The sequence below is a fragment of the Manis javanica genome, chromosome 2 (assembly GCF_040802235.1).
Source record: "Manis javanica isolate MJ-LG chromosome 2, MJ_LKY, whole genome shotgun sequence".
In the NCBI taxonomy this organism is placed as follows: domain Eukaryota; kingdom Metazoa; phylum Chordata; class Mammalia; order Pholidota; family Manidae; genus Manis; species Manis javanica.
In genome coordinates this window covers 41442783-41458287 of record NC_133157.1, presented here as the reverse complement: position 1 = coordinate 41458287, position 15505 = coordinate 41442783, and the positions used below count along the sequence as shown (strand labels likewise).

General features: G+C 37.9%; 1 protein-coding gene across 3 annotated transcripts in view; it reads right to left on the bottom strand.

The window, feature by feature from the left end:
• LINGO2 (leucine rich repeat and Ig domain containing 2) overlaps positions 1-15505 on the bottom strand; it is a 1188155-nt gene that overhangs the window by 194254 nt on the left and 978396 nt on the right. The window contains exon 1 of one of the 3 annotated variants that reach the window (XM_037020663.2): positions 3992-4125. The exons of the other annotated variants lie outside the window; for them this stretch is intronic. Within the exon in view, the coding sequence (XP_036876558.1) occupies positions 3992-4050 (59 nt within the window). The 5' untranslated portion in view covers positions 4051-4125. Of the gene's footprint in view, positions 1-3991; positions 4126-15505 lie in introns of those variants that run through there. 3 annotated transcript variants of the gene reach the window in all.

The following is a 15505-nucleotide window of genomic DNA, read 5'->3' as shown; positions in this document are numbered from 1 at the left end:
GAAATATCTGTACTAACTTTGTAACTCTTCGGTAAATCTTTATATATCTCAATATTAAAAAAATTGTTTTAAAAAAGAAAAGGAAAAAACTAAGAAAAATATTCTCTTAGGTATACCCTAGTGCCCCCAGAGTCTTGTGTCAATTCTAGAAACACAATATAAATAGAGGGATCTAAAATTCAGTCAAGGAAACAAAGCAGACACAAAACAATCTGGAACAACTAAGTTTTCAGTGAGGAACCAGGGAAAAAGGGATTTTATGAACTGCGGTCATCAGATAAGACTTCATGGATCTCTTATGCTGTAAACCAGGTTTGATGACAGACACATGCTTTAGACAGGGAAGCGGCAGAGATGAAATTCACCCCAGTGGCCTGTGAGATCCATGAAGGCAGCAAATGAGTCTTACTCATTTCCTTGTCCCCAGAAGCTAGCAGAGTTTGGGACACAAAGAGAGTACTTGTTAATGTGGGACAAATAACTTTATCCATACATCTTTGCACATATTTTCCTCTTGTCTTTGGATGAATTCCTAGAATGAAGGTTTCATGGTCAGAGGACATGTATCACTGATTTCTACCAGCCAAGTATTGTGCGAGGGTGACTGGTCACATCGGCATCAGTCAGAATTTACTGAGAAGAATTTAATCCATGCTAGGGATTCTATGTATAGCAGTTTTTAATATAGGGAACCGGATGCTTACACAATCATTGGAAAGGCTGGGAAGGCAAAGTTGAGAAAAAACAATCACCGAAAATCTCAGCCTGCTACAACAAAGCCTGGGCTTCTCAATAGTTCAGCCAGAAGTTGCTGTGAATCCCAAGAACCTCTGTAGGCATCCACCAACTGTCTCATTCTGCAGCTAAATGCAGATGATTTTCAAGATGCTTGCTGGCATGTCCTTTCCAACTGTACACCTGCCCATGTGTCTAACTGCAACTGCCTCAAAGAAGACTGGCCCGTTCCTTTTCTTCCTTCCAAATTTCTCACATGTTCCCCTCATTGGCAGACACTGACAGAGAAGTTCTCAGAAATGTAGTTTTAACCTCTCTGTGGTTCAGACAATCCAATACAACACCTTCAATGAAACATTGGTAACCTAATAAGTGGCATTTCATTATTCTAGGAATTGTGTTATTATTCATGAATACAAATGTCATGCCAAATATTTGGAACTCTGTTCTAGAATATAATGACTGTGAATATAGTCCCTGTTCTGGGACAGCCTCAGTGTGATCCCAATTCAGGAATGTATACCTGGACCACATGTGGTAAGTCATTAGGGCAAACACTGAGTTAGTTATACCTTGTCTGCAATATAAGGAAGATTCCAGGTCTAATCACTCTTATTAAGATGTTTGTTCTAGAACCTCTCCCATACCCTTAGATATTTGGTCTGTAGGTGACCTGTTACCTATTGCTATGAGTGCTAGGTTATACTGAATGAAGCTCTTGTTCTGGTCTCAGCATAGGGTCTGGTCCTGATGGTGTGGGTTAAAGAATCAACATACTTGTTGTATATATTGATATAGCCTCCTCGGTCTGAAGATAACACTTTAAGGACAGGGGTGACATCAGCTTCACTCTTCTCTTCCAAAAAAATTATATATATATTATACACACACACATATATAACATATATTATATATGAATAGATAATTATCACTAAAATATTTCCACAGCATCTCATAGTATTCAAAATAAAACTCTTAACTCTTACATATTGCATTCCAAAGTCTTCACACAAAACTTTCAAACTTTTCTTTTAAACTCACTTCCTAGCAGTTCTTCATTGCCTTCCACAGTCCAGTCACAAGAGACTACCCCCTTTTGCTTTTGTATGGATGCTCCCACAGTCCCTGCCATCTAGGGTGCTCTTATATAGAATATTTTCTTCATCAAAAGCTTCCATGACAGTTTTCAGAGGAAGCTCAATATATCACTCTCACTTGAAACTTCTCTAACAAATGGACTCTTTGCTTTGAATAATTATGACCCTTTTTTTCTATAGCACCATAGTGCTTTGTCTATATATCTATAGTAGCAGCTTTCACACTGAATTTTAATTGTTTAGGTAAGACACATATCTTCTCTAATAGATGTATCTTTGAGGGTGAAATAACCTAGAGTTTTCTTTGGATTTCTGTCACTAAGTGGATTATGCTCAAAAAGTTTTAACTGTCTGAATTTAATAAAGTATCTGACATTTGTATAATAGTTCAGAGTTTACAAAATGCTTTCACATACATTCTTTCACTTAGTCCTTAAAATAACCCAATAAACCACATATTTTTATTATTTCTATATTGCAGATGATGAAATTAAAGCTCAAGAGTATTTAGGATCTGTTCAACGTTCCAGAGACTCGCCATAAGTACTTCTTGATTGATGGCTCAGTGCAGACAATTGCTCATGGCTCTGTGTTTTTATAGAAAATAAAAACACATGCAGTATTCATTTCTGAACTTGATCTCAGCAGCTTGTGCTAATCATATATGCTATTAAATCTTTCAAAACTGAAGAACCACACTTTTAAACTATCCTTATAACTTCCTACATAAATGACTTAAGATATGGTTGTGACGTCATCTTGATTACCTTTCCTGTAAAATTAGTGCCATTGTTAAACCTCCTGAATTCTGATTTGATTGAGATAGCATTTACCATCTTAGATATCCCTTAAAATTTCAGGGCTGTATAAGAGCAAATAATATTATGGAAAGATGGGGACACAGCTATAAAATGTACATTTCTTTTTTTAACATGAAGGATTCCCTCTGATATCTTCCAATATGATTTTCCTACTGTTGTATAATTAGATACAATTGTAGACAACATTTGTAAAGAATGGTATCTTTGAGTACACAAATAAATAGAAACAGGCCTGAAAACTTGGAGTATAACTAGCATGTTGAAATGGGGCTTACAAAAAAGTTCTGAATTGGAACTAGCCAAATTTATAAAAGAGTTTTTACTCTGCAGCCCAGTTCCTCCCAGGACTTCTGAAGGAATTAGAATTTATGCTGTCTAGTTTCCTAAAGTCAGATGCTTTAGGAAACCTTTGAAATAATAGGTATATGTATAAATCTCTGACCTACTATTAACCTTTATGCATGTCTCTGAGCCTTAGCATCTTCCTCTGTTAAGCAGAAATAAAAGAAAGAAGGTACCTACCTCATAGGGTTCTTTTGTAGATTACATATGATGATGAATGTAAATTTGGCATAGTGCCTGAAACATGTTAAATATCCAATAAATATGGTTATGATTTACTGGTTTGGGAATAAAAGAAAAGGAGCAGTAAAAAGAGACTGGATTCAGAACCTCAAGGGAACAGGCACCTGCTGGGCATTGCATCTCACTTTGGCAAAGGTCAATGAAGTAAGTTTCAGAAGGATCCTCACTTTGTAAACAAGGACATTCCAGGCCAAACCGTGAGTGATTTGAAGGTCTTTCTCATGGACCGTTACCTGGCATGGGTGATCTTGCCAATAAAGATGGTCCTTGACTTACGTGGGTCTTAAAAAACTTTAGGTTTTTTCCACTTTATGATGGTTCAAAGTGAGACATTTAGTAGAAACCTCTTTTGAATTTTTCTATTTTCCAGGGCTAATGGTATGCTGTATAGTTCTGTCGAGTTGTCAGTGACATGATCACAAGGGTAAACAACACATACACTTACAGCCATTCTGCAGCCCTATAATCATTAAGTTTTTCACTTTCAGCACAATACTCAGTAAATTACATGAGATAGTCAATGCTTTATTATACAATAGGCTTTGTGTTAGATGATTTTGCTCACCTGTGAACTAATATTAGTGTTCTGAGTACATTAAAGGTATGCTAGGCTAAGCTATGATGTTCTTTAAGTTAGGTGCATTAAATGCATTTTCAACTTAAAAGTATTTTCAACTTAATGATGGGTTTATGGGGACAATCCCATTATAAGCTGAAGACCTGTAATTCATTATTCCACATCTAACTACTTACTCTTTGCTCTTCCATTCTTCTTTAAAAGGGGCATCTGTTTTAGACCTCCCAGTCTCCATCCACCAGGTGTTCTGCAGTCACACAAGAAAGTATGCAAATGGAGATGTTTCTTCCTTTTACTGCCCTCTGGACAGACTGTGAAGCCCTGGGAACAGTGAAGCCCACTTGTAAATCATTGTCAACTACCAGCCTTCCATCATTTTCTCTCTGCCTTTCTCCCTGAGCTTTAACAGGCTGAAACTGCTTGTCACCGTGCTGTCTATCTGCCTGACACTTCAGGGCATAAACTATGGGGTGAAATCAAGCTGCAGACACTAGCAGCTCCCGTAGTGTTGTGATAAAACTTAAATTACAACTCAGGGAAGACAGTGTATACACTATATTAGAATGCCTGGGCTCTTACATATGGAGAGAGGAAACTTGAAACCACAATTCACAGTCTCATTGAATATGGAGGATGAAATGTTTCATAGAATGAAACATGCATTCAAAATACATAACAAAATAGCCACAGATGCTTCTGCAAAACTTGCTAAGTGTTAAACATGGATAAAGGATCTCAGTTAACTTAGACTCCAGAGATGTTTTGGTTTTAAAGTGCTGCAAGCATTACTATTCATTATGGAAATAAGATTTGATAAGCAGAGAAGGAACATGCACAAAGCTTTGGTGATAACAGGAAATTATCTTCTCAGTGTTCAGAGAACATTTTGCTCTCCATCTTTACAAGTTAAAGTTGACAGCGAAAGTTATGTTCCCTTTAGACTGTGGATTTTTGTCTATAAATGTGCTCTTTTCATAGTTGGATTCTTATGTTTTTATTCCAGCAATTGCAAAATAATTGTGTCTAGTCAAATGCATATCATAGATGTTATTATTGATAGCTGGAGGGTTTCCAATCCAAAAAACCTTCCAATGGGAAAGAGGAGTCAAGTGAATGGTCTAGTGCAGCCAAGTAACTTCTATTAGCTTCTAAGTTGGAAACTATATATACTCTATTTTCAATTTTTCTGAATCCATGCTCTATTGAACTATATCGGTTTTCACCTTTAACATCCGCTAAATAGATTTGAAAGGAGATAAATTGAGATTCAAAGGATAATATAGTTTTTGAAGCTATAATAAAGTCCACTAAAATGAACTGAGTAGCAGTTTAGAGCAAGTGTTACTTTTTTTTAATACATGGAATTGGTGTCAGAACCATGTATTAAAGTTCCTCCCATATTTCATTGGAAACTGATACTTGAAAGGATTTATAGTATGGCCAATAGAATCTCTTACAACAGGACCAATGTGTGTGTGGAAGCATTCAGTTTAAACTCATTTTCTTTCATATCATAAAATGAATGTATAGTATTTTCTCTTAAATAATCACTTATAGGAACATACAGAATCCTCATTTTATAATGTCTTACTCATTTTTTGTCTTACTAGGAAAACTGTGGTTTCTAAGAGTGTCTGTTAGATAGGCATTTGTGGTTAGAACCCTGCTATATTAAATTAAGAAAATGAATCAACTCCTAAAATAAACCTTTGAAGTGAACTACCTATTTCTTCTTTGAATGTATCACTATAAGCGTAACTTAAGTCATCACAGCCTCAAAAGTCTGCAATGGCATTAGCCATCATATCTGTATTTTCTGTCCCTATCATTGATCTGCTCCTCATGGTATGACCTTGGGGCAAGGGCTAATCTTCTGGTGCTTCATCGTGGATTAGAGAAATACAAACAGATAACTTTTCTCTCAACCATAGACAGCACTTCAAAGTAGGAAAAGCACTAGAAAGCAGAGCAGTCTGTTTTATGAGCCACCATTGGGCTGCCTCCAGGGCTTGTGCCAACTCCCTCAGGTGAGCTTTGTTTTGGTGGCTATGTGGCCTTATTTTCAGAGATAAGGAAGGTCGCCAGTGAACTCAGCAGCACTTTTCTGGAGAGCATCTGTCCTGTTAATTAGTGTGAAGTGTTTCTGTTCTGTGGACTTTAAAATAAATTTCCAAGTATTTATTACATATGTGTATGTATAAAACTACATGTGTGTGAAAAGCATTTACAAATGTGATCTTCTGTTTAGCATTAGCATACTTACTGCTAGGGTGATTCTTAGGCAAAAGGCAGACACTGGCCAGCTCCATGGCGTCCGCTCCCTACTTTGTTCCCGCTGCCTCCTTTTGCTCTCTGCCTGTTGTGTTCTCCCTCCCATTTCGTCTTCTCTTTGTCCTCATTCAGACATAAATGATTTCTAACAGCTTAAAGGGCAGCTCTTCCAGGTAAAATAACATGGTTCAAAACATAGACTTCAGGTGATAGCTGGTGAGTAGAAGAGTTTGGAGGAAACAGTATGGTTGCCAGTTCCACTTACTCAATAAATTTAATTTTTTTCCTTTCCTCTCCCAAGAAAGAGAATTGCAGGAGTGTCACATATTACACACACACACATATATATATACACAGAAGGGCTGTGGACTATTTGCATAAGAGAAAAATAAACAATAGATTGTTCCCTAGTCTAATGTGTACAAATTGGTACACTATATGCTAATATAGTATCCTATGTATTTTCATGGAAACAAATCACAGGGGAGATGGAGCTTGTATTAATATGTGAGGAGATCTAACTGACTGTCATTATGGGCAGGTAGAAACTCATTCCCCCAAACCTCTGCTCTAGAGATTAAGGTATGGTGGTACCAATGGCCAGCAGGAATGGATGAACCTGGAGGAAGACAGCAAGCATAGGGAGCTTCCTGGGCTGGGACTCCTTTGAGCTGTAGCTCGTACCACCAGCTGGCACATCCATTGGCTTCAGCACATCCATATACTTTCTGGGATGCCTGCAGCCAGCACCTGAATTGCCAACAGGAGCACATATTAGTTGATAAAGTAGGAATGTTGTGCGAAATGTTCTCTGTGAGTGGGGTTGGAAGATTAACCAGTTCCATTGCTGTGTGAATACTGTTTCATAGAGCACCTCAGATTTTCTAGGTTAAAGGGATGGCATAGGTCAGTGGATCCCAAAATGAGATCCCCAGATCAGTAGCACCTGTTTCCCCTGTAAAGCTGTTAGAAATTTAAATTCTCAGGTCCCACCCCAGACGTACTGAATTATATATGCTGATGGTGCGGCCAGAAATCTCTGTGTTAATTAGACCTCCAGATGATTCTGATATACATTTAAATCTGAGAACCTCTGTTGTAGGCAATTTTGTGAAGCCCAATGAAAAGTTCTCAAAGTAACAGCAAGAGCCAAGCCCTGCTTACAATTCATTAAAAGTCCTGTTCAGATTTCTCTGAGAGTGTTACCAGCAGGGCCAATTCTTGGGTTCCAGTATCCAGAATCGTATGAGTCATTATGCACAGAAATGTAGTTTCTATGCAGGAATCAGCAACCATGATTTGTGGGTGAAATATAGTTTGCTCCATGTTATTGTAAATAAAGTTTTATTGGGACACAGACACACTCATGCATTTCCTTGATGTCTATGGTTGCTTTCACACAGCAACAGCAGAGTTGAGTAGCTGTGGCAGAGACCTTAGGGCCAGTGATGAGACTTACATAATGAGGCTAGGAAAAACTGGTGCAAAGACACTACATTAAATTCCATCATTATATTTAGCTCTAGCCTGTAAATATGTAAGTATACTTGCAAGGAATTATACAGGATACCATCAGTAAAAACTGTTATCTTCTTGCGTATGAGTTTATATAAAAAATGCTATTTTGAAAGACCACAGCAAGAGCCCAAGAAGATGGGGAGAGCATAGTAAAATCTGGTTAGGGAAAGAAAGGGAAGAACACTTCTGGAGTAGGTTTGGCAAATGCACATGTTGCAACTTCTCTCTCTTGCATTGACAGACATTACCAGCCAACCATGATGCTCCTATTCTCAGAGCCTCAGCTGGGCCTCACAACTCTTCCCAGTACAGGAATTACTCATCTAGGCAGCATTGCTAATCTTTTGGAGTCAGTGCTTTAGAGGGAATTTACTGACCATCCTGTTCCTGGATTAAAGAAAAAGATCAACAAGGGCTACCATGAAGTGGTTTCTCCACAATCTTCCAACCCCACTCATAGAAAATGTCTTGCACAACATCCCTAGGTAGTGAAGTTCTGGGGGACCCAGGAGCATAAATAGGAAGGAGAGGTCTCCTGTAGGGAGTATTAATGAGAAAAGAGGAGGTAGGAGGGAAGGAAAAGAAAATTCCAGGCACTTTTATATGTGCTGTTTCAACAATCCTCCCTATACTCTCACAAACTAGAGACCACCCTGTCTTCTGTTACCCACACCTCTTGCTAGAGGTTAACAGAGCCAACAAGTGATATGATGCTGCACATCTGGTCTGACACTACAGCCCATATTTTTCGGCTGCCACTTGTACCACTACATTGTTTTGCCTAAGGTTGCACTGTTCCTAAATCTTTCTTTTGAAACTGAACTTGACAGAATGGTTTATTTAAATGAAGGACAAAGGGAGAGAGGCAGTGAGAGGGAAAGAGAGAGAAGGGGAAGGAAAGAAACCGGTACTGACAAGGAGAGAGTCTAAGAGGCAGAGAGAGAGAGAGAGAAAGAGAGAGAGAGAGGTAGAGAGACAGGTTGGGGACATAATTCAGAAAGCATATAGAAATTTCTTCTGCAAGGAGAAAGAAAACAATAACAAGAAACTTTAACATCAAACTTTTTTGAAGAAAGCAACATGGAAAAGGCCTAACATAACTGTACCCCTACACATCACGTGAGAGAACATCTGCTTCTTTGTGTGACCCGGGAGGCAAATATTCATGTACAAATTCTTCATCCTCTGGAGAGCATACTGATGATACGGTGGCTGGTGAAAGGCAGGAGGACTTAAAGAAAGAAACTCCTCTCAAAACATTAGAGAGACAAGATCAGAGCAGGACATAGGAGTAGGTGAAGGAGGTGATTCCCTTGAGAACTGACCGGAGGGTCCAGCTACTCTCAACTAGCACCCGATGTAGGCTTCAGGTTTCCCCAAACAGTATCTTTTGAAAATTATTCCTTTGATCTAAACATTGCCCTCTTCTGGATCTCTGTTTAAAGGTAAGTCTATTTGCTAGTGATAACATACTCAATCAGAATTCACCAGTGTGTGAAAAACAAAGATTGAGCAATAGTGACTTACCACATGAATTAAAATTTTTTCCATGTTATACACAATGCAAAATGTTCAAAGCATCCTTCCATGCCTTTATAATTATAATGAATTCTGTCTATAAATACCATAACACTAGGCTAGTATTAATCAAATGTGTTTCCTAGAATACTCATACTCATTCTGCATAATTCTCTTTGATTAAAGGGTAAAATGTTTTAAAAAATGTGTAGAATTTTATTTTATTTTATTTTATTTCCTTCATAGTCTATCACAATCAATACAAGTGATAAATGGCTCTGAGAAGCCCTACAGTAAAGGTATTTAACCAATTTTTGCCCAGATGTATTTGTCCAAGAGGGTCTTCATCCCCACTCCTCACTAATAGCATTCATTACAAGATTGGGACACAGTTTTGGAGACTGGACTGCCATAACATAATTCTTAGACTTTCTTTCCACTTCTGATATCTTTTTCTTAGTCACATCTGAAGCTTTGATTGCTGAAGATACTTCTATGATATTAGAATCCATAAGAATTATCTGGAAAATTTTTAGAAACAGTTTAGACATTGTACTGAATCAGTTATTCTAAGGAGTTGTCGGGAATCTGCACTTTTGTATCTTGGAGTCTGTCAAATAACTTTTATGAAAGTCATTTCTAAAACTGTAATTTGAGACATCAAGGGGATGAAAGGATATCTTTTCTAGCAGCCCAGGTTTTGACCACTAACAGATCTCATCTATGTGGCTCTGACAACATCAGAGAACAGAGACACAGACGTTAGATTCTTTGGAACTTGTCCTTCCCCACCTATCTTCTTTCATCCTTCATTTATCTGGATAAAACTTCTTTTCACCCTTTGATTCCTGGCCCCATTATGCTATTCTAGATCCAGCTAATGCCCTTGCCTTCTTGGCCTTTTTGTATGATTCGACTTTTGACAAAAGCACATCTAGAACTCAACCATGTCCCTGGGGTTCACAAATGCATCCTTCCTTCCAGGCAGGATCCATGGGGCCCATCCAAACACAAACAGGCTTAAGCTTCCTTTGTGCCTCTTCAAGAGGGATAAAGGGATAAAAAATGATTTCACTGAATTTGAGATGCTGAGTTAAAGGAGAGTCTGTGAATCCTTCAGTTTGTCTTTCACTCAGTCATTCACATAATGACTACTCTCTGTGATTTGAACTTATCTAACAGAATTTGGAGAAGTTTGGAGAGAGAGAAGGTGACTCCTATGCAAACTGGTATTTCTTTGGATATAGAGAAGCTTGTATGATATGTAGAGCAAGTCCCATAAAGGCTTTTATTTTACTCTGTTACTAGGAAATACAAGTAGAGCCATTGTTCCAGTGCCTGTTAAGATTAATGTAATAATAAATGGAAGATATACTTCTTTCAGCAAATATGTTTGAAGACCTTCTATGCGTCAGGTACTGCTCTAAGTTGTGGAGATTCAGCAGTGGATAAAAGAAATTTCCTGTTCCCATGTTCTAGGTGGACAAGTCAGGCAATGGACAAAAGAAAAATGCGTAATAGGTTATATAGAGATAGGTTCTATTGGGGAAAATAAAGCATGGAAAGTGACTAGGGAGTGCTGGGGTTATTGGGAGATGTGGATTGGAATTTTACATAGGGTTGTCCAGAATTATCTAAATGATAAAGAATTGCAAAAGGTGAGAGAAGGAGCCAGACAGATATCTGGGGAGAAAAGAGATCCTGGTAGAGAAAACACAGGTGCAAAGGCCCTGAGGTGAGGGCATCCCTGACATGTTTGACAAACACCAAAGGGGATAGGGTATTGGAGAGGATGAGCAGGGAAAGGTATAGTAACAGATGACTTCAGAGAAATGGCTGAGATACATTCCCCAGGGCTTTATAGGCTATTGTGATTTTTTTTTTTTGGCTTTTATGTGGAGTGAGATATGAAGTCATTAGAGGATTGGAGCATGTGAATAACATGATTTCGCATATGTTTAACAGGGTCCCTCTCACTGCTGTGTTGAGAACAGATTGAAGGAGTCAGTGACACAGGTAGATTGGTTAGGAGACTACAGCAATCTTCCAGGAAATAGAAAATGGTAGCTGTGATCAGGACACCTACAGCGGAGGCCGACATGGGTATATTGTAAAGATAAAGTCAGCAGAATTCCCTGATGGATAGAGGTCAAAAGGAGGATTCAGAGATGACACCCAAGTGTTGGGCTTGTATTACTAGGTGAAAGAATCGCTGTAAGCCAAGAAGGGAAGGGCTGCAGGGGGAGCAAATTTGGGGATGAAGACCAGGAGATCAATTTCTGACATTTTAGGTTTTCAAGTCTTATTTTAAGTCTAGAGTTCATAGTAAAGACCTGGGGTAGACATAAATGCTATAAAATTGAAGAGAGAAGGAAGGAGTTATGGATCTTTGGTGTTAGGCGAATACATGCATACTTTACTAATTTAGACAATGGTGTATAATTGATAACTTCTTAACACATATATGACAGCATGATAGCTAAGGCTCCCCGTAGTCTAAACTTCTGATTTAAATTTATGCTAAGACTAGAAACAAATTTGAGCACTGAAACCCCTAAGTGCTAGTTAATTGCCTTACCATTCCAAACTATGATTTGCTTCTTCCTCTTTCCCCCTTGCCCTGGTCACCTCAGACACTTTCATAGCTTCAGGTCTCAGCTATCCAAGCTTGTGATTAGTTGCTCTTTAGACTAGGTTCATTAAACCTTTTTAATTTTTCTCTGCTATTTGCTTTGGACTCTAAATGTATCCACTTGGTCCTTGTTTAGACCAAATCACTTTTTCTGTTGTCTGAAGTTCAAAACCTTTGTGTGGAATTAAATGGCTGAAGGGCTTTCAAATAAGCTGCTGCCAGACCTACTCAGTTAATTTTGTCTTGTCACTCAGGGCTTCTCCTTCTGTGTGAGTGAACATTACATCTGACTACCTATTTCCTTAATAGTTCAGATAATTCCTTTTGATAACAAATAAAATACAGCACTTTTTTAAGAAGCTTTTTTTTAAAAAGCTGAATTGTTTCCTACTCTCATGTGCAGCATATCCTGACCTGTCAACATCAAACTTATAAACAGCCCTTATTTATTAGTGGCCGTGTCTCTTACCACCATTTCTTAAAGTAGAGGTATTGCAACGGCAGGGGTGTTGGAGCCAGGAGGAAGAGATCTGAGACTACTAACTCTCCTGTAATTTTGCCTGGGAAAAGCTCTGCTTCAGGAAGGAAAAATTTACTATTATCTTCTCCTCTATAATAAAAAATTGGAATAAGTGATTTTTTTCCTACCACTTTTGGGTGTCAGAGGCAGTCAGAAAGATGACAGGAATTTCCCACATGTTCTGATGGTTTCTAAGGGCAACATTTGGAATATGGGGACAAGCCTAGGAAAATGCAGAAATGTTCACTGCATCTACAGCACACAGCTCCCCATTCTCAGAATTAAGAAACAGTATTTTTCCCCCAGTGATGGGCCAAAGAGGCCTTCTGGGCAGGAATGGCACCACCATCATTTTTGTATGATCACCATGACACAATATGCTCCAAGTTCCCAACAAAGGACTTTCAAACTGATTTTTGGAACTCAATCCACCCCTAATTAGCTATTAGGAAAAACCATATCTTAAGCAAATGCTTATGATTAGGAGGGAGGATAGGAATGAAAAAAAAAAAGGAAGACAGTTCTAAAAGTTTGTATCAATTACAAAGACAACTGAGGCAAAGATTAGGGCCTTTGTACTACAAAGTTCACATCCTGAGGCCATATTTTGTGTTAGGTACAGGCTGTCCTGCAGAGTCAGAATGAATTCCTGAAGTTACTCTTACATACCTTCCCAAGCCACTCAGAAGTGAAAGACAGCCAAAGCAGTGATCATTTCTTTTATGCTAATTAGGAGGGAAAGTAGCAAGTTTTAAAAGATGATTAAATTTTCAGTGCTTCAACCAGTGCATGATACTCCATGGAGAACAGGAAGCTTGAAGCTGTTGTGATTAAGACAGGCACTCATGTGTGTCTATGTGTGTATGTACATATATACATGCATATTTATGTGGTGTGTGTATAAGGGGTGGCGGGTAAGATGGGGGAAGAAGGGAGTGGAAAGGCGAGGAAAAGGAATTAAGTGAAATAGTATTTTCTATTGTTTAAGAACAGGGCTACTTGGAGAGGGTGCAGTTAACTGAGACCTTTTAATTAGGGTCCATGAAAACCTAGTCAGACTTACTCAAATTGTACTATAACAAGGTTTTCAAACCTTGAGCAACTGTAGAAGTTTTGATTCAGGATAGCCAAGGAAGCCACGCTTTTAATAGTGCCCTCAGGTCCACAATGACTCTGATGCCAGGCTGTCTTTCCCATAAATTCAGAATTCTGAACTGATCAGTCTGTACATGGGATTGATAAACCCCCCCAACTGTAAAATTTGGGACACATTTGCCTTTTTCTAGGGAGGAAATCCATACATAGCTTATGCAGAATTTCACAGGGTTCTATAATCTCCCTAGTACACTAAAAATAAAAACAAAAACAGAACTGCATCAAAGGAAATTAAAATTGCCAGTGTTTGCAGTTATTCTATTTATTTAATCTGTAGGTACAAAGTAAGCTGTTCATCAGGAGGAATCTGGGAAGTGCATACCAGAGCTAGGCCAAATTAACTGATAACATATACTTGTGCTGAAGCAATATCTATATAAAAATAGAATGATATTAAAGAATTATGAGAATTTAATAACTAATGTACCAAACAGTTGTCTGCTTTCTGTTTTGCACTGCAATGAACAAAAGATCTACAATTGCATAAGTGGAGAAACCGAATTATCTTGCTTTCTGCCAGCCAGGTGCCAATTAGAATTTTGAAGGCAGTCTCTCATGCATCAAACCAGCTGCTCAGTCTTTGTTTACTTCTTAATTTCTTTAAAATAAATGGGCAATCTCAAATTATAGCCCCCCTAATCAGAGTTAAAATAAAGCATGAGAAAGGTCCACGGCTAAACTTGCTGTAGGCATGCAAGCCTGGGCTTACTGCCAAGGAGACATCTCTGTGTAAAAATAGATAAGTGAATGAAATGATTTCTGGTCATAGTGGTGAAGAAAATATTCTATAATCAAGTTTTCAGACTTTCACTTTTTCCTGGACATTTGACTATTTATAGGAGCTCTGTATAAAACTATACCATGATATATATAGTTCATAAACATAAAATATTGATCTGCTGTTCAGATTTCCAGTCCTATGCCTGATGTCTGTGATTTCATTCCCCAGCCAACATCTCAGAAATCAGTTTTTGTCTAGGCAAGAAGAATACAATTTGTCATTATCAGATTATTTATACAACTATTCCTTCCTTCTTTTTCTCCTTACTCCCTCTCTCCTTCCTTCCCTGCTTCTCTCCCTCTCTTTTTTCCTTCCTTCCTCTCCACAAATACATAATGAGAATTTATGTGCTCAATGAGAATTTAATGTGCTCAATGTCAAGAACATGTTATGAACTCAGGAGAAGTACATGGGATGAATAAATGTCACCAGTAACCTCACTGATAAGCCAGGTGGTAACATCTCCATCTTCATCTTCCTTGACCTATCAGCAGGATCTAAAGATTTAACCACTCCCTCTGTCTTGAAACTATTTTCTTCTCCTGACTTTCATACACTTACAATGACCTGATTTTCTTGTCACTCACTGGCTACTTTCCAATCTATTTTTCTGGGTCTTCATCCCCTACTGGACCACCACCTGTTGCCCAAGAGCATATCCTAGGACTCTTTTATCTTCTCTTATTATCTCCTCTAGTCCTTGAGTTTTAAATGCAATTTATAACCTGATGGCTCCTAAATTTTTACATCCATCCTTGGCCTCTACAAATACTAGATTTGTGTATATCTAAATGTTAACCTTGATATCAAAATAAGTATATTTAAAGGGAACTCAGATAAAATATGACCAAACCTAAATTCCTATTGTCTCTTCCTCATTCTTCCCCATTATCATAAATAGCACCAGCATTTTCCCACTGATCAAGTCTAAAATATAGATGTCTCAAATGTATGTTGTTAATTTACATAGATATGTATGCATACTCATAAGTTATATATATATATATATATCAATATATACAGATATACACTTATATATATATTCTCACACAGATATGCATATATATTAGAACTAATATTTACTAGTTTTTCATATTTTTCAAGTACATAAAATAGGATTCCAACAAATGTACACTGAAATAATTACTTCATTAATAAACAAGTCTTTAATATAAGCAGCCTTCTTTAGAACTAATTCCAAATTATTGGTGCCATGTTTACCTAGATATTTGACTGCATGACTCTTTGCTTACCAATGATCATAGTTCCTGCCTATTTCTTTGTGGCCTCCTGAC